A 26,226-nucleotide genomic window follows, 5' to 3' on the forward strand; every position below is an offset into this window, starting at 1 on the left:
TTGGTTAGTAGCCAAGTAATTAACTGTTTATCCACTCAAAAACCAAAAACCAAACCTGTTGCCATCAAGTTGATTCCGACTCATAGTGACCCTGTAGTACAGAGTAGAACTGCCCAAGGAATCCTAACATCAAAGTAGGCTTTCCCTAAGGACATGTAAATCAAAATCTTCACAAGTTTAAGGTGAACTTGTAATTTAACTACCTGCTAGAACAAAAATCAACCCTCTTCAGAGTACACAGTGCCAAAGACCTAATCCTAAACCTCAACAATGTATCAGCCACAATGTCCAGTATATAATCAAATACAACTGGAAATGTGAAGAGCCAGGAAAATATGACCTATGGTTAATGGAAAAATCAGTCAATGTTAATTGACCCTGAAATGACCTAGATGTTGAAATTTTAGCAGACAAAGTCTTTAAGGCAGTTATTGGATATATGGTCAAGGATTTATAAGAATAGATGGTCATAATGAGTGACTTAATAAGGAATCTGAGCAGAGAAATAGATGCTATGAAAACAATATAATTCTAGAACTGAAATGGATGCTATATAGAATGAAAAATATCAATGAATGGACTCACTCAATAGAAAATGGAGGCAGCAGTAAAAAGAATCTGCATAATTGGAGACAGATCAATGTAAATCATCCAGTCTGAAGACTGAAGAGTAAAAATATTTTTAAAAATGAAGAAGACCTCAGAGATTTGGAGACAATGTTACGTGGTCTAACTTAAATATTCTCTGAGCCTTGAAGAGAAAAAGAAAAGGGTAGAAAAAATATTTAAAGAAATAATTCCCAACATTTGTTAAATTTTGTAAGATCTATCCCAGAAGCTCAGCAAGCCCCAAATGGGATACATTTTAAAATTGCTAAACATCAAAAATAGAAAAAGAATTATAAAAACAGATACTAAAACCACCACCTCTCTACACATAAAAAAGACACTTTACATACAAAAAACGAAGATATAAATTATGGTTAACTTTTCATCAGAGGAAAAAAATTATATCTGGCAGAAGAGAATAGCATTTTTAAAATGTCAAAAAAAAAAAAAAAGCCTGTCAACTTGGGACTTGATATCTAGCCAAATTATCATTAAAAAATGAGAATATAAATGCATTTTAAGGTAAACGAAAGTTGAGAATATGTCACCTGTAGGACTGCACTTCAAGACATTCTAAAAGAATTTCTTTAGTTCTTTGAAAACAAAAACTAGCAGATACCAGATAGGAGCTCAGACACATAAAAAAGAATAAAGAAGAACAAAAACAAAAAAAAGACAAAAAGTGGTAGATTTATGGCTAAATAGCAGCAACTATCTTTTTATACCTCTTTTTATACTCATGAATCAGAATCAACTTGAGGGCAACTAACAACAACATACCTTTGAGAGATAACTGATCGGTTAAGGCAAAAACTATGATTTTCTTGTGGAGTTTATATGCTATAGATACACAACCACAATAGCACAAAGGATGGGGTGGGCATAAATTAATTATATTGCTTCAAGTTTCTAACATTTTTATGTGAAGTGATACACTATTAATTCTCAATAGAATACGATGCTAAGAGTGCATTTACTATCTCTAAACTAACCAGAAACAAACAAAAATACAAAAAGATAGAACTAAAAAGCCAACAGAGAAAATAAAATTAAATACTAAAAAAAACTTCTAATTTACCCTAAGAAAGGAAATAAGAAATAGAAGAAAAAAGAAAGAATAATGTGGGATACATGCAAATAAAATTGTAAATTATAAATCCAAACTTGACTATTCAACAATTCATCAGGAAGACAATAATAATAATAAATCTGTATGCACCTAATAACAAAGCTTCAATAACGTGAAGCAAAAACTGACAAAACTAAAGAAAGAAATAGACGTGTTTAAGGTTTTTTTGAAAATAGAAAGTACAAGCAAAAAATATATACATAAGTATAGATCTACCTTACCTAGATCCTGAAATTATTTCCTAAGTGATCAGGATTTTAATATTTTTGCAAATGACATTGCTTTTTAAAAGAAAACAAAGTTATGGATTGTATTTGTAAATTACATTGTGATTTCATTATGCACTAGATATTGGCAAAATTTTTTGAGATAAAAGTTTGGCAGAGGTAAGCTCTTGTACTATTATATCTTTTTTTATACAGGAACTATTTAAAAATCTAGATTGATTTTGTAATCAATAGTTCTTTCCATATCATTCATAAAATAGTATTAGCTGAGATTTTGCATTCAACACCCTCACCTAATGCTTTGCAGTACACTTATTTTATATGAATTAGCTTTCAGGGGTAATAGCTAAACATTTAGACATGAGATAAGTAAATAAATCCATACCTTAAAGACTAGTTCTCCTACCAGGCCATTCCATGTCCCATCTTCTTGGGGGCTTCCATACTTGTGATCCGGTGCAACATAAATTTCATAGTTAAAACCCAGGTAGTTAGATAAGGCATCCAAAACGTCAATGGAGAAGCCCTGGTATTTCTTCGGTTTACCCAAGACATTTTCAGAGACCATTACAAAAGGTTCTTCCTGCATGGAAATAAAAGAAATCCTTGACGTCAATCTACATTGCTCCTTAAAAGCAATTCTTCAAAGAGTTTTGCTTACAGTCTAAAAATTGTTTTTACCCTTTGAAAGATGAACTCAGGAGTATAATGTACGGATTATTAATACATCATATTGCATCATATTACAGTCATTTGTTTAATCACCCAATTCCTTGCCATCTCTCATTTAATTATTTTATTTAATTTTTTTTCCCGTATCAAAAACTGAATGCAACTGACCAGAAAAGTTAAGCGGTTATTTTTTCATTTTTCCTTGCCATCTCAGGATCAATCTAAGAGTCATCAATAGTAAAATCATATTTAAGAAACCATGCATTTACTGTATCTATTCTTAGGTATTTCTTGTCTGTGTATACTAAAAATACTTAAGAGAATACTGTAACAGATATAATAAACATACATTCCTCAAAAAAGATCAAAACACTCTAAAAACATATAATTTAGAAAAATTTATAACAACATTTACTGGGAGTTATTTGTTCAGTAATTTTACAACTTTGATATAAGCACGCATTTTATTGCAAAAATAGCTTCTGAACTATTGCTCTGAAAAAGTCACTTACCTTTTTGGTAAATTGTCATATTTAGTAAATTCAGCAAATTGGTTTCTGAATGCATTTCTTTTATCTTTTCACATTTTTGTTCTCTTATTTTTATAGCTAACAAATAGACCCCCTTCACTTTTTAGGACACCTGGTGCTAAAAGAGTTCAATTGGTTTGAAACATCTCTACAGAGTAGAGAAAATTAGATAATCTATTCCTTAATTTCCTTAAGAAATTAAGCAACAGTAATATTTACAGATAACCATTTATGGTATTTTTTTTTTTTTTTTATAGTCCATCCAGCCCTCTGGGCAGGGTAAAATCTATCCTTGGGTCCAGGCCAGACTACCCAAAGATTTTATCTGTGAATCATTTTTCCCTGGAGACTCACAAAATAGCCTTTGCTGAGATATAAAATGATACTTTGCTTTTGGCTTTTACTCAAAGACACTAAATAATAGCCTTATAAAATTCACTGCACCTGTTAGAGGAATATAGTACATCTTAATCACTCAGTTTTTCCATAAAGATTACCATGAGGTAAATTCATTTAATTCTTCAGGACCAAGAGAGCTTCGTTTTGCCTCAGTAATACCTTTTTTTTTTATGATGAAAGTAATGTAATAAAAAGAGTGTAATATAGTATTCATTTTCTATTGGCTACCCAGAAGAGCAGTATTAAGTTTGACATCCAACTACAAGTATACTGATCTTGTAACATTTATATTATTTATTAATATTGGTTTCCCAAACTATTTATATTTTATCTTTTTAATAATTTGGTCATGCTTGTTTATATTTAATTTTAAGTAAAACAGATCAATAAATGATCAGTTAGAGGAGGAGCTTGCTAGTTGTCTCCAATAGTCCTCCTTTTTTTTCTCTAATTATACATATATATTTTTTTATTTTAGCACGGTTGAGAATAAAGAAAATGACTTTAATTCCACTTTTATAAGTAACTCACTAGGCAAATGGAAGCCTTTCAGAGATTTGTTGTCAAAATCTAGCCCCAGCAACATCAGCTAGAATTGATTGAAGGTACAGAATAGAAATAGTTATACTAAGAGTCCTTTTAAACAGGGTTGATGAATTACTGATGAACATGCCTTTTAAATTCCATGTGCTAAATAAACCCTTATTACATCTTATCACTCCTTTTCTGGATCAATGTTTTGAAGCCCTATATTTAGCTCTATGGCAGATTTGTTAGACTATTTATAAATTCCACTTCAGAACAGTTGTGCTTTATGAGGGCAATCAGCCAATATATTGGACAGGTAAACATAGCAACAGAAATTAGGCTGAAGCTGGGGACCTATAATACAGTTACTTGTTCTTTTTCTGTGGCAATACTGAGGTCGGTTTAATCACTTTTAACTATGCACCTATTTTCCAAAATTTATTTACTCACTGACTCATCCAGTAAACACCCATTGAGCAGCTAATGCCTCAAAGTATTACATTCAAAACAGTGAAAGACGAGGCATTAACGATACGGACATCACTCTCAAAATAATAATATTTTGGAGAAATATTTGGGGAAAGACATAACTCAAAAATATAAATCTAAAAATAAAGCAAAACACCATAACTGGTACAAATGAAACACCGGAGAAGCACAATAGAAAATGCAAAAGAAAAGAAAATCGCCATATTGGGGGTTATCAGCTAATCTACTTTTTTAACAGATGAGAAAACTTCTGATCAAAGTGTTTCAACTCAAGGTCACACAATAAGTTACAGAAGAGAAAGGCATCATTGTTTGTCTTACTTCAACTTTATCTCTCTGTGCCTCATTCTTTTTCCAACCAATAAACTGAGAGAGTTAGAATATCAGGATTTTTTTTTTTTTAGTTGTCTTAGTTATCTAGCACTGCTATAACAGAAATACCACAAGTGGATGGCTTTAACAAACAGAAATTTACTGTCACAGTTTAGGAGGCTAAAAGTCTGAATTCAGGGCGCCAGCTTGAGGGGAAGGTTTTCTCTCTCTGACAGCTCTGGGGGAAGGTACTTGTGATCAGTCTTCCCTGGTCTAGGAGCTTTTCAGTGCAGGGACCTTGGGTCCAAACGATGAGCTCCAGTCCTGGCTCTTCTTGCTTGGTGGTAAGGAGGTCCCTCTGTCTCTCTGCTCATTTCTCTATTTTATATCACAAAAGAGATTGACTGAAGATACAACTTAATTCTGAGATTGTGTCCAGCCTCATTAACATAACTGCCTCTAATCCTGCCTCATTAACATCACAGAGGTTAGGATTTACAACACATAGGTAATTACATCAGATCACAAAATGGAGGAAAACCACACAATACTGGGAAGCGTGGCCTAGACAAGTTGACACATATTTTTTGGGGACACTATTCAATCCATGACAAAAGTATTAGAAATATTTTCAATAAAATATTATTCAGAAGTCCAATATGTAAAACATATAAAAGCAAAGCCATTCAGACCCCTCTGACCACCACAGTGGTATGTTCCTTCACAGAACATTTATAGCATCTCAAAAGCATAGGGTGAAAACCTCTGGACTAGATGACCTCTTTCGTTCTACTCGTTGTGAATATATTGGAAGTATGTTCTAAACTGAAAATCTGAAACTTTGGTTGGTCTTCAGGAATTAGTCACATTTGGGCAGGTCAGTTTGGACATTTAGGTAGTTGCAATAGTATAGACAAAGGTATGAAGCTAATAAAGTATATCTGTGTTAGGCTAATGTTGATTAGTTCTACCTTGCTGTAGAATAAAATAAGGATCCCTGGTGGTACAATGGTTAAGCAACTTGGCTTCTAATCAAAAGGTCAGAGGTTCAAACCCATCAGTGGTTCTGCAGGAGAAAAGAACTGGTGATTTGCTCTCATAAAGATTACAGCCTATGAAACCTTATGGAGCAGTTCTATTCTGTCATATAGTGTTGTTATGTGTCAGAATTGACTCCATGGCACACAACAACATAGAATAAAATAGATGAATGGGAGTTAGGGAGATAGAAAAATGAATTATTCAAAATATCTTCTAAAGAATGTTGAAGAAATGACAAGAGAGTAAAAAATTACCAAGCCAAAAGAAAGCAAACATGAGAATCCAGGGCATTTTTTTTCTGATGGTGGAAATGTAGAATGTAGAATGGATTTACAAGGGAGAAATTAAGCCCAAGGCATTTCTGAGGGTGGAAGTATAATGGGGGAATCTCAAGGTGAGACAGGAATCAAAGTGGACTTAAAATCCAGGATTGCATAATTTATCTCAAGTTTTTACACAATTTAAGGTGATGCTAGACTGGTAGAGACTGCTGATGTACAACAGAAACAGGTTCCTCTCTGGAGGAAAGTATCTTCATTTAGGCCTCACATTATTCCTTCAAATAATTGTTTAAATATCATGTCCAATGCAAAAATAAAAGATGCCAGATGACAGGAAATTATACTTCATTTATGAAAACCAGCAGAAATAATAAGCAGAAATAGATTCTTCAAAAATTAAATATTAGAATTATTAGACACACATTATAAAACAATTATGTCTACTATGATTAAAGAAATAAAAAGCAAATATAAAAAAATTGGCAGGAAACTAGAAACTATAAGAAGTGGCATTACAGCGTTGAAAAGAACCAAACAGAAATCTGAGGACTAAAAAAGACAATGACAAAAGTCAACAAATTAATGACCAAACTGACCAGCAGTTTAGAAACAGATGAATAGAGAAGTAGTGAACTGCAGTTTGTCAGAATTACTATTCAGATACAATAGCAAAAAATAGAAAATCCAAAAGCAAGAGAAAATAGAGGAAGAACAGAAGGAGAGATAGTCTGATAATCCCAAATTCTGTCAAGGATATGAACAGGAGCTATTATTCATGACTAGTGGATGTATAACTCGGTACAACTACTTTGGAAAATATTTTGGCATTTCCTGTTAAAGTGAATATATCTATACAGGAATTAGTTTTGCCTTCTTTTTTAGTGTTACATAAATACTTATCTAGTATGAAGATATGCATGCCTGTGTCCACTCCTTGGGTATAAATTCCGCTCCTTGGGTATAAATACTAGAGAATCTTGCACATTGAAATATATGTCCAAGAATGTTTATAGCAGCATTCTCTGTAATAGCGCAAATCTGGAAATAATCTAAAAACCCAAATGTCTATCGGCATGGAAAAGATAAATACATCATGGTATACTGATAAAATAGAATACTGAACAAATTAAAATGGAGCAAACTAGAGCTATACACTATAATAAGTGAAACTATGTTAAGAGTCTATACCTAGATGAAGACGCTTTAAAGAGGTGATGACTCCCTTAATTTTTTTATAGCGTCTCCACCTAGGTATGAATTCTTAAATAACACATTTAATTTTAAGTGTTTTTGAATGTTACATAAATTGAATACATCTCTATTTTCTTTGGGTATTGCTTTTTTTACTCAACCTTATTTCTTAAAAAAAATTCATCCATGTTCTATTTTTTTGTACTGGGCAGTGGTTACCTGGATGTTTCTTTATTTTTAATCAATCAATGATTTATGCTTTTTTCCTGTATGTGTGTTATATTGCAATATAAAACAAAAACAAAGAAAAAGTATGTTAACTGGGACCAGATAATGGAGGGCATTGAAGTCAAATTAGGGTGTCTGCCTTTTATTTAGCAGGGACTGGAGTTTTTGTGGAAGGGCAATAAAATAATTGCAGATTATGCTCTGTGTTTGTTTAACACATATTTTCAAAGCATAAGTAAGTCTTCGAGTCTTCTATCATAGGGATAGGGGTCGGGGACCAGAAATTATAAAATTCTGCCTTTAAAATTCATTTGCAGCAATTAGTTTCAAAGAGCATTAATAGTGCCAAGTCCAAATTGGTAGAAACCTATCTGCCTATTAATTGAAAACAAATTACAGATTTCGATTTGCCGATCATTTCGATGACAGCCTCTCTAAGCACAAGACTCAGCAACTGGGATAAATCGAAGCTTTCAATGTCTGTGGTTTATCAACCTAAGTACATTAGCACAAGGATCCATCCATAGATCTGTTAGTAGAAAAGGATGTTTCGGTGGCTGATAAATTTTCATATTAGCAAGGATTTATTCACATCACTTGTTGGATTATTAGATAATAACCTCATAATTCTGAATTTGTATTCGGTCACTTAAAAAATCTCAGGCTAATTGCCTAGTTGATTTACAACACTGTTTGCAACTGACAGATTTTGCAGTTAATTCCCATATTTTAATAAATATGTAATATTATTTGCTAGTGATAGAGTTTGAGAAAAGCATCTGACATTTTTTGATAGGTACAAGCTACCAGCTCTCCTGCCAAGGCTTTAATGAGCGTTGCTTAGAGGTTTTACTATGCACTACTTTACAGAATGCCAAGATGGCCAAAACTAGGAGTGACTCACTGGGAATTTCTTACAATTCTGCTCACACACACAGTTCAAAGGCATTAAAGAGAGAATGAGAATATTTCTTAATGGTCTGTTTAAAAGAAAAACATTCCCCATAAAAATGCTCTTTGTCTGAAGCAAATAAAAGTTGTCTTATGCACAGTGTGAGCTTATATTTTGCTTAGGGATGACACGTTCCTGCTTTGATATATGCAGACTTAATGGCCACATCTTCCTTGGGAAAAACTCATTATTTCTATAGACCATATATGAATATTAGAAATTTTTATAAGTTAAAAAAGGCTAAAGGCAAGGAATTTTTTATTAGAGAGCTATCAAGATACCGGGATAGGAAAACAAACACAAGGAACAGCTGGAGAGAAAAGAAACAATCTTGGTTTCGTAAAGGAGAATATCTAAGCTGCATAGAGAGAAGAAAAGCAGGTCACAAGGATATGCAATGAAAATATTTTTAAAAGAGTTTCTTCAGGGAGATTTTGTAGAGGAGCAAATAGAAAAATTTGCACTAAACTTACCTTTGAAAATTCACACTCAAATATTTTTTGTCAGACAGTAAGATTCCATTATAAATAACAGAAGTAAAGTATTTAGTCATTCTGACTTCCTAAAACCATCTTAAATATTATTTCTTATTCCTATTTTGTAAGCAACTATTAAGTGAAAAAACACTTTAACTGAACATAAAGATGGAACCATGATTATGTAAGTCAATTTATTTTTACCACAAAGTGATTTTATATATTGCTTTCAAATTATGAAAAAGTCACATCTTAGTCACATGGAGGATAAATGGGGAGTAGACAAAACAAACAAAAAAAAGTCCGTTATTTACATGAGAATGTGAAAAAAATATAGAGAGTGTTGTCACTGGGAATACAAGTTTACCAGGGACAATAGGCAGTCACAGCAGTCAACAGTTCTAAGTATATTCGTTCTCATTTACTGATAAGTATTTAAAAATATATTTAATACCCTACGATTTTATGCATTTTATGATCGCCATATATAAACGGAGAAACGTCACAGCCTCAGATTGCTTTCCGAATATGAGCGCTAGGTAAGGTTTTTGTTTGTTTTGTCAAATTCTTCCTCATATTGCTAAATTTTACACTTACATGAATCTTATAAGTGTATATCTATGTACAAAGCACTTGGTAAATGTAGTTATCTCAAGGAGAACTATCAAGATGTTTTGAGATATAAAACTGTAAGGAGAAATTGGCTGGATTGGCTGTTCCAAATGTCAGAAGTTTACAAGATATTGAACTGAAGAACTTGGCAATATTTGACTTCAGAACGATGGCGAGATTTACAAACTCTCTGGTTAATACAGTCAGGTTCCTGTTAAAATATTTTCAAGAAAAATGTCAAAAAATGACTGAATTTTTAGAAGATCTATTTTCTATCAGGATTTAGAAGTATTAATAAATGTAAACTGAAGTCAGTTAAATATCAGGATTTAGTGAGAAGCCATGTAAAAATTAAAATGTTCTAGGGCTAGTCGCATTTGTATTCAAAATAATATTATACCCGCTCCTCACTTATTGACATGTTTAGTTTACAAAGACCAGGTCATTGTGTTAAAATCAGCATTATGTGAAAATTAGGGTAGCCTAAGTGAGCCTTGTTGGAACATCCATTTATATTGGATGCAAGCCGTAGCCCCAAGGAAACTCCCTTTCAACTGACTGTCTGCTCTCATCAGATCACAAAACAGAGGATGACTACACAAGTACATAACTGCCAAATTACATCATTACATAATGGCCAAATCACTGAGAATCATAGCCCAGCCAAGTTGACACATAACCTTTACCATCATAGCCAGTGTTACTCTTGCCTTGCATCTTGGCATTCGTTACTTTCAGAATACGTCATTAATGTGCAAAATAGTCAGATACTAGATGTCTTACTACTGACGTAAATGCAAAGTATCAGATAATGAGATAGTCAATAAGTGAGGAGTAGGTGTACTTACAGGGAAATCCAGAAATTCAGATATTTATTTAGTCATTCAAAAGAGTGCCAAATGCCAGGTGCATGTCAAAAATACAGGAGTGAACAAAATAAGCAAATGAGCAAACAAACATCCTATCTTTCTAGATCTACATCATAGGACGGGAGACAGACAATAAACTAGATAAATAATATATATGTTATGCCAGATGGTATTAAGCGTTATGAAGAAAAATTTTTAAAAAGAATGAGAACAAGGAGCATGAGAGAAAGGGTCGCACCTTTAATTAGGAAGAGCCTCTATAGATAGAAATGTTCCGGGCATAGGGTACAGTAAGTGCAAAAGCCTTAGGTCCATATATGAGACAGACGTTTGGGATTGGTTTGTTTTAATCTGTTTTTTGTTTTATGGAGAGATTCAAAATATCACTGTAAAATATATATATATATTAACTAGAGTGGCTGAAACTGAGGTAGATAGGGCCACATAGTAGGAAATGTCTGAGAGGTAATGGGTTTACAGTGGGATAGAGCTTAGATAATGGGTCCTGGCATTACAATGGTTAAGTGTTTGGCTACTAATCGAAATCTATGGTTCGAACTCACCAGCTGCTCTATGGAAGACAAGACCTGGCAATCTGCTGCCGTAGAGACCACAGCCTAGGAAACCCTATGGGGCAGTTCTACCTTGTCATATAAGATTGCTGAGTTGAAACCGACTCAAAGGCATATAACACCAGAGCTTAGATTGGGTCCTTAGGCCATTGTGATCACTTCAGCTGCTACTTGTAACAAGATGGGGAGCTGTTAGAGGGTTTAGGGCAGAGGAGGGACATGATCTGACATCTTACAGTTTACTTGGGATGCTCTATTGACAGACCTACAATAAATTGACACACCTGCAATAAATCAGGAATGAGATGCACATGACTTGGCCCAAGGTGGATTTAATGAGAAGCAATTGGATTTTTGCTATTTTTTTGAAGATACTGCTGACAAGATTTGCTGATATATTGGAAGTAGGGCTGTAAGGACTTAATGAGAAGTAATGTAATGCTATGTCATACTTTCTAGAGATCCTTCAGTGGAAGTATCAGTGTTCGGAAGAGTATGGTCTTCTCCCTGGCTGCTTTTTATTTGGAATATGTATCATGGTATTTCTATAAGCAGAACTAAAGCTTTCAGTCAATAGGCTAAAGTCTCCAAGGTGAATTTCAATACAGGATCAAAGATGGTATTTTGTAAAAGTTTGCAGCAGTGAATATAAAATTAACACACATTCAAATTTAATAGCAGGAAGCATGCAAATGTGCACTTTCTTTTTTTCCTTAATACTTGTGACTCATGTAATCATTTACAAGACAAATAATATTTACTAGAAGAAATAACAATCATTAAAATCATCAAAATCTTTAAAGTTTAAATTTTAAAAGGACAGAGTTCAACAGCAACTTTTGAGGATGAATTATTATTTTTGTTCTCCTAACACATCTTTGAGAAATACAAATTAAAATGATTAAGAACTGGTTTATTTATTGCTTATCAAATTGTCAAGGATTAAAGAAAAGAATGTTAATGTTTATCATCAAGCATGTGAAGAAGCAGGCTTTCCCATAAACTATGTGAATTAACATTGGTATAATTTTTTTTAGACAAAAAAATTACAGTAAGAAACCAAGTAACTTCAAATTTTCATATCTGGTAACTTTATGAAAGTAATCATAATAAGCACTAACACGTATCTGAAAGAAGGTTCACTGCAGACTTATTTAGATAGTGAGAAGTTGGAACCAACCTAAATGTTCAACAATTAGGATTATTCTTTTTTTAAGTATATCTGTATGCTGGCCTACAACAGAGCAATCAAAAATCAGATTTTAGTTCAATGTCCTGTCCATAATCATCTGTTCAGAGTTGGGCCACGACAGGTTTGTTTGTTTACCAAAAATAACATTTTTTGAATTTGGGATTGGTTTGTTTTAGTCTGTTTGTTTTATGAAGAAATTCAAAATATCATGGTAAAAACATTATTCTCATTTGTATTCTGATATATTTCAGTGAATGAGAAATAAAAATGTCAAGTTTCTGTTAGCACGCTGGCAATTATATACAACTGGATGAATTAATAGAAGGCTGAGGCAACTGCAAAATCATTCATTAAGCTGATTAAAAAAAAACCCTATTGATCACATCTGTTATACAAAAAAACATTTATTTATATTAAAAATGCTCATGGGTATATTGCTAAATGGGAATATATACAAAATTACCTGTGTGTATGTATAAAAAAAAATGTTCAAAATTGAAAAATGTAATAATAACAATACCAATGATAATAATAACAATAGGGGCAAACACCCACATCAGACTTACTATGTGTTGGGTACTTTTTAAACACTTTTGCTTATTTATGCCAACAGCCCTATGAGTTTGGCACTAGGATTATCTCCATTCTTATGGAAAAGGGACTTAGTTTAGTTTAGCTACTAGGTGACAGACATGGACATATTAGCAAATGACTTTTGCATGGAGAAATCATGGATGATGTTGTTTTCAACTTTTTGTTTTCCACATTTTCTAAGTTTTTATCATTGAATGTATAATACTTTTTTCAATAGCACATGTTGGATTAATGAGTCTGATAAATGAGAAAGAGGCCAGAGTTAAAGACAAAGATTTGATAATAATTTTCAAGAGTGTAATGAAGTCATTCAGGAAAAAAGTGTAGAAAGAGCCAGAGATGGAACTCTAGAAGAGAATCCAGTGAAGGAGGCAGAAGAAATAGGGAGGTCTGAAGAGAATCAGGGGAAGACATCCTTGGGGGATGCAAGATAGGATAGGATTTCAAGAAGGAATAAATTACCAGTGGATTCAAACACATCCATTTCATTTGTCAGTAGGACAACTGAAGATCTTTTGAAAAGCAGTTTTCTTTGGAGAAGTGAAAGTTGAAACCAAATTCCAGTAGTTTGAGGATAAAAGTAAATGATGAAATGGAGACAGTACTGAAGAGTCTTGAGGCACTTGCATGAGGAAAGAATTATTAGAATAAACAGGATTCAAGGTTAAAAAATTTTTCTCTCCTTGAGCATATTTTCAGGCTAAGGGGAAGAAGCAGATGAAAACAAATAAAAGCAACCAGAAAACTGACTTTATGCCTATCATCATGTTCAACATCTTACATCCATACTCAGATATTATTATTGTCATGTTATAAATGAGAGAACTAAGATTTGGGGATAGAACAGACAAATAATTTCCCTCAGGTTACAAAGCTAATAAGAGAGATTGAAATTTGAATTCAGTGATGTCTGATGCTAAAGCCTTTATTCTTAACCATTACTGTAGACTGCCTTCATCAGCCTAAAAGTACGTATTTGCATAGGGGGAGGGAAGGGGAAGACAGGGTATATCATCACAGCTGCACAAAACATACAGTTGAGAAGAGAGAAGAAAACTGAGGCTATTTTTCTATCATACGGTCTCTGTCTCCCTCTCCCTCTTCCCTCCAATCTTCTTCTTACTCCCCTCCCTCGCTCTCTCCACTCCACGCCCCCAAAATCTTTTTCATATCTGAAGTAAGAGCTATTTATATTTTCTTCTTCTTCTAAGCCACGTGTCAACTCTAGTCATCATATTAAGTCATGTTCCTAAGCAAAGATAGTCTCGTCCCTAAAAGGAGATCTGGAGAGGTCAAGGTACATAATAATTTTGCTGTATACTCTTGGTGGAAACTACACTCACTATTTCTGCCACTGACCTGGCTGATCAAAGCTTTTAAGAACAAGGTGACAGATTTGCTATTTCTAGATTGCTTTCTGGTGGCTGTGCCTTTTTCTTTTGATTTTATTACAAAGCATAGTAGGAAACTTAAAAGAAAAGATCTCCTGCATGGAGGGCAGAACCACAAGAGTAGAGAGCAGAAAGGTGCTGATATTTTAAAGCAAGGAATAAATCTTGGGGGTATACAAATTGTGGAGAAGCTGTAACTTAAAGCCACAAAGGCGATATTCTATGTTTCATAAATTGATATGCATACAAAAGATTACTAGAGGTGTTATTAAAATTAGCAATAAAGCACATAAAATTGACCTCTGTACCAACTTTTAACACTTATCAGAAGGACTGTGGAGGTGAACTACAGTACTGCATTAATTATGGGAGCATATTAAGAAATTAAAGGGAGGTGCCCATAATTTACTGGAAAATGTAAAGATGTACCAAAGTTTAGTCCATTGCTAAATTTTATTGAATAAGTTGGAATGCTGAGCTTAAAGCCATCCCTAACAATTACCCAGTCTATGAGATTCTTCACTGGATGGGGCAAATGTCACTAAACCTGTTGCTGTACGGCCAATTCTGACTCATAGCAACCCTACACACAGAGTAGAATTACCTCATAGGGTTTCCAAGGACCAGCTGGTGAACTCGAACTGCCAACCTTTTGGTTAACACCTGTAGCTCTTAACTGCTATGGCACCAGAGATCCAAATGTCACTTAGGAGTGACAAAAAATGAGCTTTGGTCCTATTATTTATTCTTGGATTCCTCAGCAGATACTCTGGAGTGTTCCTACATGTAACATCTACATGCATTGAAATGCATTTTAGTTCTTGGGGCTGATGACCAAAGGTCATTCTTAAAATTTTTGCAAGGTGTCACAAAACAAAGGTGAGATATTTTTCAGACTCTTTGTTCTTGATGGGGAATTGCTTTTTTATTCTCCTTGACTTTTGAAAAAGTGAAAGACCTCGCTTTCAGATGTTAATCCGTTGCTTCTTTAGTCCCCAAAAGACCTCAGACCATTCAGCCTAAATACTTCATTTTCTTGAGTGCTTTAGTGACCACAGTTCTGGAGATTACATTTGGCTCAGAACAAGATAAAAAACGAAAAACCAAACTCAATGCCGTCGAGTCGATTCTGACTCATAGCGATCCTATAGGACAGAGTAGAACTACCCCATAGAGTTTCCAAGGAGCGCCTGGTGGATTCGAACTGCTAACTTTTTGGTTAGCAGCAGATAGCAGCTTGTTATTTTCAACTGAACTGTGGAGTACATTACTCTACGTTAGGATCATTGGGAAAAAAATTTAAACTAAACATTTTATTTTCCTACTTCAAGTCATGCCACTGGAAATGGTTTTAAAAAAAGAAAGAAAAGAAGAAAAAATCTCCAAACCTACAGAAGGGAAATATGCTCAAAAATGTAAAGTTAAGTTGCTCATGCTAACTTCAATCACCTAGAGAACCTGAAATTCCTTGCTAAAAGATTTTAAACTTGATAGAAGCACTAATGCAGTTGCAAACACAAAGGCCCTTTTGTCTTCAGGTTTCATAATTAGTTGACAGCTTACGTGGAGGTGCTGGGAAACAACACCTTAAAACCCAAACCTCTTTGTATTTGAACTGATCATTAACGAACCCAAGGGGTATATTCTAAAAGAGTGTGTATTTGCCTTACTTTCCTTGACCAACTTCTCCATTTCTGGGACCTCAGGGCAGTATGGTGGTTCTTCCCTTGACTGCCTCCTACTCCCCTTTGGGGAGCTGAATTTCAGTGGTGTGTTCCTGGTCTAGAAACTGACAGACGAGTAAAGTATTCCCAGGTTGGGTGCTTTTTGGAGGTATCTTTTCTCATTTGAGGCTACCCTAGAGTACCATTTAATGCAATGGAATAGTGATTTGATAAATGGTCCCCTATTGGTTAAGACTTGTTTTGATGCCGTTGAAAGTCCAAGTCCTACTTAGGGAATAGCTTTCTCATTGGTAAGGCTGCCCTCTAAGACTCAGTGGTTCTTTGAGAGGGACTGCGGAAAGCATACAAGTTTTGGCAAAATTTGTTTCCCACTGTAAACTGAAATCCAATTAGCACGTTGTAATTTTAAAATTGTTGTTTTCCTACTGAACAGCAAGATTTCTAAGATGTAAGCAAGGATAACTTTCTGTAATTTTTTTTTTTTCCTGCATCTGTTTACTCAATCTAATTTATGCCAGCTGAAAAACAGGAACAACAGCATGAACATGCTATCGGAGCTCGGTACTGGTAGCTGAATATGTACTAACAAAAAGCCGGACCTCGGGCGAGCTCGGGTCCATATTTAAAACACTGAAATAGCAAGGTCTATGGGAGTATCCTATAGGGGCGCTATGAGTCGGAATCGACCTGATGGCAACAGGTACAGGATGGGAGTATCCTACATCATATCTATATAAGCTTGCTCACCTAAATATCTAGTAATCACCTCATAACTCAAAGATAAGTACATGCTTTTCATATATCCTTTTTAAGTCTCATTGTTGTTAGGTGCCGATGAGTCGGTTCCAACTCATAGCGACCCTAGGCACAACAGAACCAAACACTGCCTTGTCCTGTGTCATCCTCACAATCACTGTTATGCTTAAACCCATTGTTGCAACCACTGTTTCAACCCATATTGCCGAGGGTCTTTCTCTTTTTCCCTGACCCTCTACTTTATCAAGTATGATGTCCTTCTCCAGGGACTGATTCCTCTGGCTAACATGTCCTAAGTATGGGAGAGTAGTATCGCCATTCTTGCTTCTAACGAACATTCTGGCCCTACTTCTTCCTTTTAAGTCTTGGTACACTAAAGTCATCAAAAATGAAACCTTCTTCAATAACTATTTTATTTCAGACTAGAGGATGACCAGAAAGCCAATTATTTTTACTGGATTAAAGTTAATTAAATCTTGTCCTTCCTTTCCCCAGAAGAATCTATTTTGCTCTTGCATTATCTAAACAAAGCATTATTTTTATTAACTACAGTATTTTTTTAATGTCTGAATCTTTAAAGCTCGCTCCTGATTTATTAAGCATCATAAAATCTTGAAGAATATACTTAGCTGAATCCATTTTAAACTATGGAGACAATTTCTACAGCTTTAAAAGTTATGAATGCAGCTCAATAGAACTTTTTAATCTTTTTATTCTTTAATTAGATACATATTTAATTCTAATTTAGAAACCATTGCTTGGGTAATATAAAAGTAAAATTAAATACAACAGAAGCTTTTTTTTTTTTTTTTTTTAAAGCCCTGGTTAAGAACTCGGCTGCTAATCAAAAGGTTGGCAGTTTGAATCCACCAGCTATTCCTTTGGAAACTCTCTGGGGCAGTTCTACTCCGTCCTGTAGGGTCGTTATGAGTTGGAATTGACTCGATGGCAACTGGTTTTTATGGAACTTCAGTTAAGTATACTCTAAATATTGAGTCTACCTCCTGTATGTCAGTTTGTCATACTGTGGTGGCTTGGATGTTGCAATGATGCTGCAGGCTATGCCAGAGGTATTTCAAATACCAGCAGGTCACCCATGGTGGACAGGTTTCAGTGGAGCTGCTAGACTAAGACAGCCTAGGAAGGAAGGCCTGGCTATCTACTTACATAAACTAGCAAACAGAACATTGTCTGACTGGCTTGCTTTGAACACATTATCAGGAGCGATCAATCACTTGGAGGAGGACGACATCATGTTAAAGTAGAGGTAAAGCAGACGGCCAGTGAGGGAGACCCTTGGTGAGATGGATTGGTACAACAGCTCCAAATCCCAGCCATCATGAGGATGAGGCAGGATTGGGCAACGCTTTATTCTGTCGAACATAAGGTCACCATGTGTCAGAGATGACTGGCTAGCAGCTATCTACTTATACGTTGAGGCTTCATGGCCACATAATATTTATTATTTTATTAGTGTGTAATCTGGTTTTTAGGTTCAATGATTATTGCCGTACTTTTATTAGTGGCAGATGCTTGACTCCGCCCAGGGTTGTAAGATAAAGTAAGTTAGAGTAAACTGTCTACAGTAATAGCATATACACAAAACACATTTAGAAGAACAGAATGGCTTTTCAAATAATGCCTTACATTCCTTCAATTTTCATGCATCTAAAATGAAGGGGCTGTGGTGTGGGGAAGAATGCTACTTGTACACAGAATGAATTTCAAACAATCATGAAGTTTTCTCATCATGGTACATAATCAAGGTAACTCCTTAAATCAGGAGGTTTCCCTTGCTACCAGTGTTGCAAATCGGGGCTTCCCTCAACCTCTTTCCTTGCCCAACATAGTATGTCTCACAATAGAGGTTCTGCAGAGTTCATGGCCACTGCATTGGCACTGAGCATTCTGGGGTGATAAAAGGCTGTAAGTATGGTTGCACTAGCAGAGTTGGTAAATCTGGAATAAACATCACTGACAGCTTTACCAGCACAAATCTTGTGAGTTTACCTTTCTCTGGCTTGCAGGGTAAAGATGTGTATAGGCCCTTTGGGTTTCATTTCTCGAAGTGATTTTTTTTAATGATTCATAAAGGCATGTTAGAATGGATTTGTATAATAGACAAATAGTCTCCACTATATTTATATACTTACTATACAGAAAGAAGCATATTGTATATGCACCTAGATTTTGTGCACAATAAAAAAATAGGTGTTATTAAAGAATGAATTTTCTAGTTCAATGCGTCTCTGCAGATTATCTCAAACGTTAATTTGGTAACAGTTTTGCGTTATCAGTATATGCTTAAAGTATCCAGAAAGAGGAGAAAAATAAAACCACAGCACACATTAAATAAATGCTTTAATGTGAATATAGCAGCAGTTTGCAAAACTAAAGAGCTTATTCAGAGAAGAATCTTATTCAAGTATAGGATTTTAAAACTGAATGATTCTAATATATATATATAATTTCCCAACAACTTTTGGAAACTCTGACAATATCTCTGATAAAGAGTTGGATGAACTCTGGTTAAACTTCGGTCACATCCACAGGACTTTTCCCTACATTAAAGACAATTTATCACATTATTAGTCGTACTTACCAATTATTTTCTCCTCTCTCTTGACTATATATTAGCCTCATTTGTGAAATAGTATTATAGTGATTACCCAGAAAATGTTAGATGTTATTACTATTATCGTCATTTTGTCCTCACTCTGGCAGAGGCATCCATTTGCCTTAAAGAGGATTAGCATTATTACATAAGGAATGTCTACAGAATCCACCAGCTGCTCTTTGGAAACCCTCTGGGGCAGCTCTGCGGGGTTGCTATGAATCAGAATTGACTTGATAGCAACAGGTTTTATTATTATTATTATTTCTTTTAATAGAGCCAATAGATAAATGCTTGGTATTAAGAATATACCTTTTTAATATCTATAGAAAGATAACATTTTTTTTTTTAGAGAGAAAAAATCTTGTTAAACAAGCCTTGAAGTTCCAATTACTACAATCTAGGATCCAGTTTTAGATTTCTAAGCAGTGGATTGAGAACAAAGGGAATTCCTTGTCATAGGAAACAGGAGTGATCCAAGACCGAAAGACAGAGAAGGTAATGAGAGGTAGGAAGCAGGAGGGAGAAGAGGTCAGATAATCTCATACTCTCAACACCTTGACAGGGGGAACAGGAGTGTACTTAGTACACAAATTCAGACAGGCATGAAGGAACTTGAGAAGCCCTGGTTCAGGGACCTGCTTCTCCAGATGCAGCCTCGTGGAGACAGCAGACCTTCAGGAGAAACCTGGTATTTGAATTGCAGCCATAGCCAACATGGCTCCAGAACAGTCACACTTGTGAAGGATATGATTGCCTGAGACAGCCTCTGGCACCTACTGATGTACAAGTGTTTACCAGGAAATTCAGAAATCTTATCGAGAGTAAGGGACATCGGTGGAATGGGGAGGTAGGTGAAGTGAGGAAGACCTGAGAGGCACAATAACCCAGCAGAGGGGTGGGTCATGAAAAAACAAACAGCCACAATTTTCATGGCTTTAAAAGTAAGGCAAATGGCTACAGAAAAAAAAAAAAAAAACTTGAGTATGAGGTGCCTATACAATGGTCCACAAACTTTAATGCAACTAGTAATGTCAAGCCAGGGACCAAACCAAAGCAGCTGCTAAGCTACAGGGACCAGCAACAACTAGGGCACAACACAAGGATTCAAGATCCCTCCCTTGTGGCCACAAAGTCACTTAGTTGGAAAGTGGGCATGAGGTTCATGGGTTTTCCATATGCTCAGATGTCATCCCAGGGAACAGTAGGTTGAAGGATAGAAAATAAAAAGATCTGATTGTTTAGATGAATTACACAGACAGCTCAAGTACTAAGAGACAGAAATCTTGTTAAATGGCAAAGTCATTATCTTACTACATTCATAAACCTGTTCTATCACATGGGAAAATGAAATCTGCTATAGGAAATGAAATAGATACAATTCCTCACCCTCTGTTTTGGGGTAGAAGTTATATTAAAATTTGGCGTATGTGTTTAAACATATAGTAGGGAGTAAATCTGGGTACTGCAAAGGGTTAATATGCTTGGCTACTACCTGAAAGTTTGGGGGTTGGAGCCCACCCAGAGGCAGCTTGGAAAAAAGGCCTGTCATCTATTTCTGAAAAATCAGCCACTGAAAACCCTATGGAGCCCAGTTTGTCTCACATGGGGTTGTCATGAGTAGGAGTTGACTTGATGACAACTGGTTGGTTTGATTTATATGTAGTAGGGTCAATATTTATATGTAGTTATTGTTGTTGTTAGCTGCTTTTGAGTCAATTTTGACTCATAGTGGCCCCATCTGTGTGCAGAGTAGAACTTCTCCATAGGATTTTCAAGGCTATGACCTTTCAGAAGGAGATGGTCAGGCCTATCTTCTGAGATGTTTCAAGGCGGGTTTGAACTGCCAATTTTTCAGCCGGTAGTCAAGTGCTTAACCATTTGTTCCACACAGGGATACCTTATAGGTACTACCCAAGCCTAATAACTTTATCTCTACAGAATTGATTATTTTTATATACATGCTCATTTTGCAAAGGCTCTGATCATGTCATCAATTTATGCTGACAATACCATGACCCCCTCACATACAATGTTAGCTATTTCTAAGAGTATCTAAAGTGATCTTGACATGTAATCACAAAGTGGTTCCCATGCAGCGTCTACCATTTTCCCAGCATCTGGAAACTTAAAGGAGCTTTGTTGCTCCTGCTGTTGCTAATGATGAAAAAGATGTGTGGCTGGGGCACCATCCAACATTCCCAAGGTATCATTCTTCAGAATGCTGCAGTGCTTAGTTCATTTTAGAGGGAAAACCAAACTCATTGCTGTAGAGTCAATTGTGACACATGGTAACCTCACATGAGTCAACTCCACATGTTTCAGTGAACACTGTTCCATAGATTTTTCAATGGCTGTGATCTTATATAAGTAGATTGCCAGGCCATTCTTTCATGGCACCCTGGGCGAATTCCAACTGCCAATTTTTTGGTTAGTAGTTGAGTGCAAGCCATTTGTACCACCCAGTGACCTTTTAGAGGGAAGGCCCCTCTAATTTTGTATTGAACTATATCAGATGAATCCTAAAGGAAGTACTATGAATAATAATAGTCATGAACCTACTTGTACAAGTTATAATTACATTCATTGAGGATACAGCAGTGAACAAAACAAAATTTATCTTTGCTTTCATTCTCTGGGTATGGGGATGCAGACAACAAATAAAATCAGGTACTGATAAATGTTATGAAGAAAAACAGAGTGAAGGGGATGGAGAAATATGGAGGTAGCTGCTATATTTGATTGAGTAGCCAGGAAAGATCTCTCTGTTGAGGTGCCATCTGAGCACAGACCAGAAAGAAGTGACAGAGTAAGGCATGTGACTACCTCTGAGGGAATAGCATTCTAAGCAAAAGAAACATTCACAAGAGACCCTGATCTATTATGGAGAGGGATAGATTATGGAGGGCTCCCCTGAAGAAATGCCATTAGTTGAAGAAGAGGAAGGAAAGTGCAGTCCAGGCAGTAAGAGAAAGTGTCTATGTTCAAGGGTTCCAAAGAAAGTTAGTGTGCCAAAATATCAAAAATACAAAGGGGAGTGGTATGGGGTAAGTGTCTTAGTCATCCACTGCTGCTATAGTAGAAATACCACAAATGGATGGCTTTAACAAAGAGAAATTTATTCTCTCACAGTCTAGTATGCTAGAAGTCCAAATTCAGGGCATCAGCTCCAGAGGAGGCTTTCTCTCTCTGTTAGCTCTGGAGGAAGGTCCTTGACATCAGTCTTCCTCTGGTCAAGGAGCTTCTCCATGCAGGACCCCGGGTCCAAAGGACACGTTCTGCTCCCGGCACTCCTTTCTTGGTGGTATGAGGTCCCTCTGCCTCTCCGCTTGCTTCTCTTTTTTGTATCTCAAAAGAGATTGACTCAAGACACAACCTAATCTTGTAGATTGAATCCCACACCATTAACATAAATGCCAATAATTCCACCTCATCAACATCATACAGACAGGATTGTAACATGTAGGAAAATCACATCAGATGACAAAATAGTGGATAATCACACAATACCAGGAATCATGACATACCCAAATTGACAGATATTTTGGGGGACACAATTCAATCTGTAACAAAAAGGTTGAAATGTTATGCAGGGGCTAGATCATACAGGGTTAGATAAACTATTACTGAAGAGAAACATAATGGAAAGGAGTTAAAGGCATGGAAAAGTTAAGGTGAGATTTTGTGCATTTTAGGTAAAGTGATCTGAATAAAAGTGTGAATAATATAGTAAGAAGGGCAAAACTGAAGCAGAGCATGCAACAGGTATGTTGTTTGCCGTTGAGTCAATTCTGACTCATAGTGACTCTATAGGACATAATAGAAATGCTCCATAGGGTTTCCTAGGCTGTAATCTTTACAGGAACAGATCATCAGGTCTTTTCTCCCAAACAGCGGCTTGTGGATTCAAACTACCAGCCTTTTGGTTAGCAACCAACTGCTTAATCATTGTACCACCAAGGCTCCCAAAGGGTATAGGGGGATTCAATTGAAGCCTTGGGTCCATGCAGCACTGTGAAGGCCTTGAATGTCAGGAGTAATTCCAAACTTTGAGGCAGGGACAATATAGGAGTTTTCTTAGCAAGGGATTAAGGACTGGGATTTTGGGAGATAACATTAGTGGCCTCTGATTCCAGACCATGAATCAAGAGGCCTGGGTTTAACACCTCACTCTGCCATTGACTGTTTATGAGATCTGTCACTTTCCATCTTTGTTTCCTTTTCAGTAAAATAATTGCAAGTTTTGATATTCAATAATTTGGAATAAGTGAGACTCAAAGTATAGAGATCTATTATCATTATAGATCTCCATACCTTTGAGTCACTCATACAAATGAGAGGGGAGGTAGGATTTTCAAAAGATAAAAGAATGGGTAATAAATGGTCGTTGGGCCAAGCTGGGAAATCTCCAGGGGAAGGGAACAATATATATTTGTGTGTAGAAAGACCCAAACCAAAACCAAACTGGTTGCCATCAGGTCAGTTCTGACTCATAGTGACCCTATAGGAAAGGGTAGAACTGCCCATAGAGTTTCCAAGGAGCGGCTGGTAGATTTGAACTGCAGACCTTTTGGTTAGCAGCCACAGCACTTAACCACTATGCAACCAGGGCTCTTGTGTAGAAGGACAGGGGGGTGAAATTCAAATCTGAAGCAATAGCTAAACCAAGAATAGAGTATTCCTTCATTCAAAATTACTGTCCCTGGCTCCAGACACTCACTATGTGTCTGAGTGCTGCCATAACACAAATACCACAAGTGTGGGGCATTAAATAACAAGAATTTATTATCTCACAGTTTTGGAGGCCAGAAGTCCTAATTAAAGTATTGGCTCTAGGGAAGGGTCCTTCCTTGTCTGTAGCCTGAACATTCCTTGACTCATAGAAGAACCTTCATATGGCTTCTGTCTCCCACCTGTGTGTGTCTATGTCATTTTGCTCTTTTTATAGGACGCCATTCTGAAAGGATTAGGTTTAGAACCCACCCTACTGTGGTATGATCTCATTAACATAACAAAAACCCCTATTTCCAAACAACTTCATATTTATAGGTACAAGAGTTAAGTCTTCAACATAACTTTTTAGGGGACACAATTCAATCTATAACACTACCCTCATCAGAGTTGAGTCCACTATCTCTGGCTTCAGGTCCCTAAGTACTGAAGAAGCAGTGGCCCCCCTTATCTAACAGGAGGTGCTGAGGGTCAAAAAGCTGGATTATTCAGAGGGTGAAAGTATTGGCAACAAGACCCTAAGGGTATAGAAATCCAGAAATTAGTTCTAGGAAATTTCGATTTCTTTTGATCATAGCCGATATTATCTACTATCTAAAGAGAAACCTACAGGTAATAAGATTTCTATTTTGCCCTGACTACTAAGAACTCTATGGGGCAGTTCTACTCTGTCCTATAGGGTCATTATGAGTTGAAATCAACTAGATGGCAACGGGTTATTATTTACTAAGAAGTTTAGCACAAATTTGGAGATCAGTTAACAAATTATGTCTTCCCTTAGTTAGCATGGAAACCCTGGTGGCATAGTGGTTAAGTGCTATAGCTGCTAACCAAAACGTCAGCAGTGTGAATCCACCAGGTGCTCCTTGGAAACCCTGTGGGGCAGTTCTACACTGTCCTGTAGGGTCACTGTGAGTCAGAATTGACTCAACGGCTATAGGTTTCGTTTTGGGTTTAGTTAGTATACAAGTACACGTCCTTCTTTTTATTTTATTTTAAAATTTAAGTATTATAACATTTAAAACTGTGTTTATGCTATTTTAAACTACCTCGAAACCATTGCAAAAAGAGGCAGAGTATGAACTAATAGGTAATTCAATAAATTTATGTAATTGGTACTTGGTATGTATTTGTTTAAAAAAAAAAAAAAAAAAACCAGTTGCTGTCTAGTCCATTCTGACTTATGGTGACCCCATGTGTTTCAGAGGAGAAGTGCCCTTATAGGTTTTTCGTGGCTTTAGCTCATCAAGCCTTTCTTTCCAGGCACCTTTGGGTGGGTTTGAACTGCCAACTTCGCGGTTTTTAGCACAGTGCTTAACTGTTTGCACCACTCAAAACTACCAAACCAAATCCATTGCCGTCTAGTCAATTCCAACTCATAGCGACCCTATAAAACCAAAAACCAAACCCACTGCCATCGAGTTGATTCTGGCTCATAGTGACCCTACAGGATACAGTAAAACTGCCCAGTAGAGTTTCCAAGGAGTGCCTGGTGGATTTGCACTGCCCACCTCTTGGTTAGCGACCCTACAAGACAGAGTAAAACTGCCTCACGTGGTTTTTAAGGAGCAGCTGGTAGATTCAAACTGACAACCTTTTGGTTAGCAGCTGAGCTCTTAACCACTGTGCCACCTGGGCTCCCTGTACCACTCAGGGACTCCTCTATATTTGTTTACATGAAACAAAATAACATGAAATATGTCTTTTTTCTCTGGCTGCTTTTAAGTTTCTTTTTTAAATCACTGGTTTTTAGTAATTTGACTAAAATATGTATTGTGGTTTTATGTGACTGTTTTTCTTCCTTGGGGATGGCTGAGTTTCTTAGATATATGGGTTTACATTGGTCTTCAAATCTGTAAGTTTTTGACCAGGGCTTTGGCCAGAAGTTACTAAAAAAAAAAAAAAAAAGTTACTAGCCACTGCATTTGCAAATATTTTTCCTGCCTAATCCTTCTTTTTGGGAGTTTGGTTATACATATGTTAGGCCACTTGGATACTATCATACAGGTCTCTAATTTTCTGTTTAATTTTATTTCAATGTTTTTTCTCTCTGATTCATTTTTTTTTTTTTTATAATTTCTACTGCCATGCCTTCAAATTCACTATCTTTTTTTTTTTCTGTCCTGTCTCGTCTGTTTTTAATCCT

At 36.0% G+C, this 26,226-nt stretch overlaps 1 protein-coding gene across 2 annotated transcripts in view; it reads right to left on the minus strand.

Moving 5' to 3' along the window:
- The window catches only part of GRID2 (glutamate ionotropic receptor delta type subunit 2), a 1,644,765-nt gene that overhangs the window by 376,542 nt on the left and 1,241,997 nt on the right, over positions 1-26,226 (minus strand). For both annotated transcript variants that reach the window (XM_010594048.3, XM_003414078.4), the window contains one exon: positions 2,351-2,548. In XM_010594048.3, coding sequence (XP_010592350.1) covers positions 2,351-2,548 — 198 coding nt within the window. The remainder of the gene's footprint in view (positions 1-2,350; positions 2,549-26,226) is intronic.

Source organism: Loxodonta africana, chromosome 5 (genome assembly GCF_030014295.1).
Source record: "Loxodonta africana isolate mLoxAfr1 chromosome 5, mLoxAfr1.hap2, whole genome shotgun sequence".
Taxonomy (NCBI): domain Eukaryota; kingdom Metazoa; phylum Chordata; class Mammalia; order Proboscidea; family Elephantidae; genus Loxodonta; species Loxodonta africana.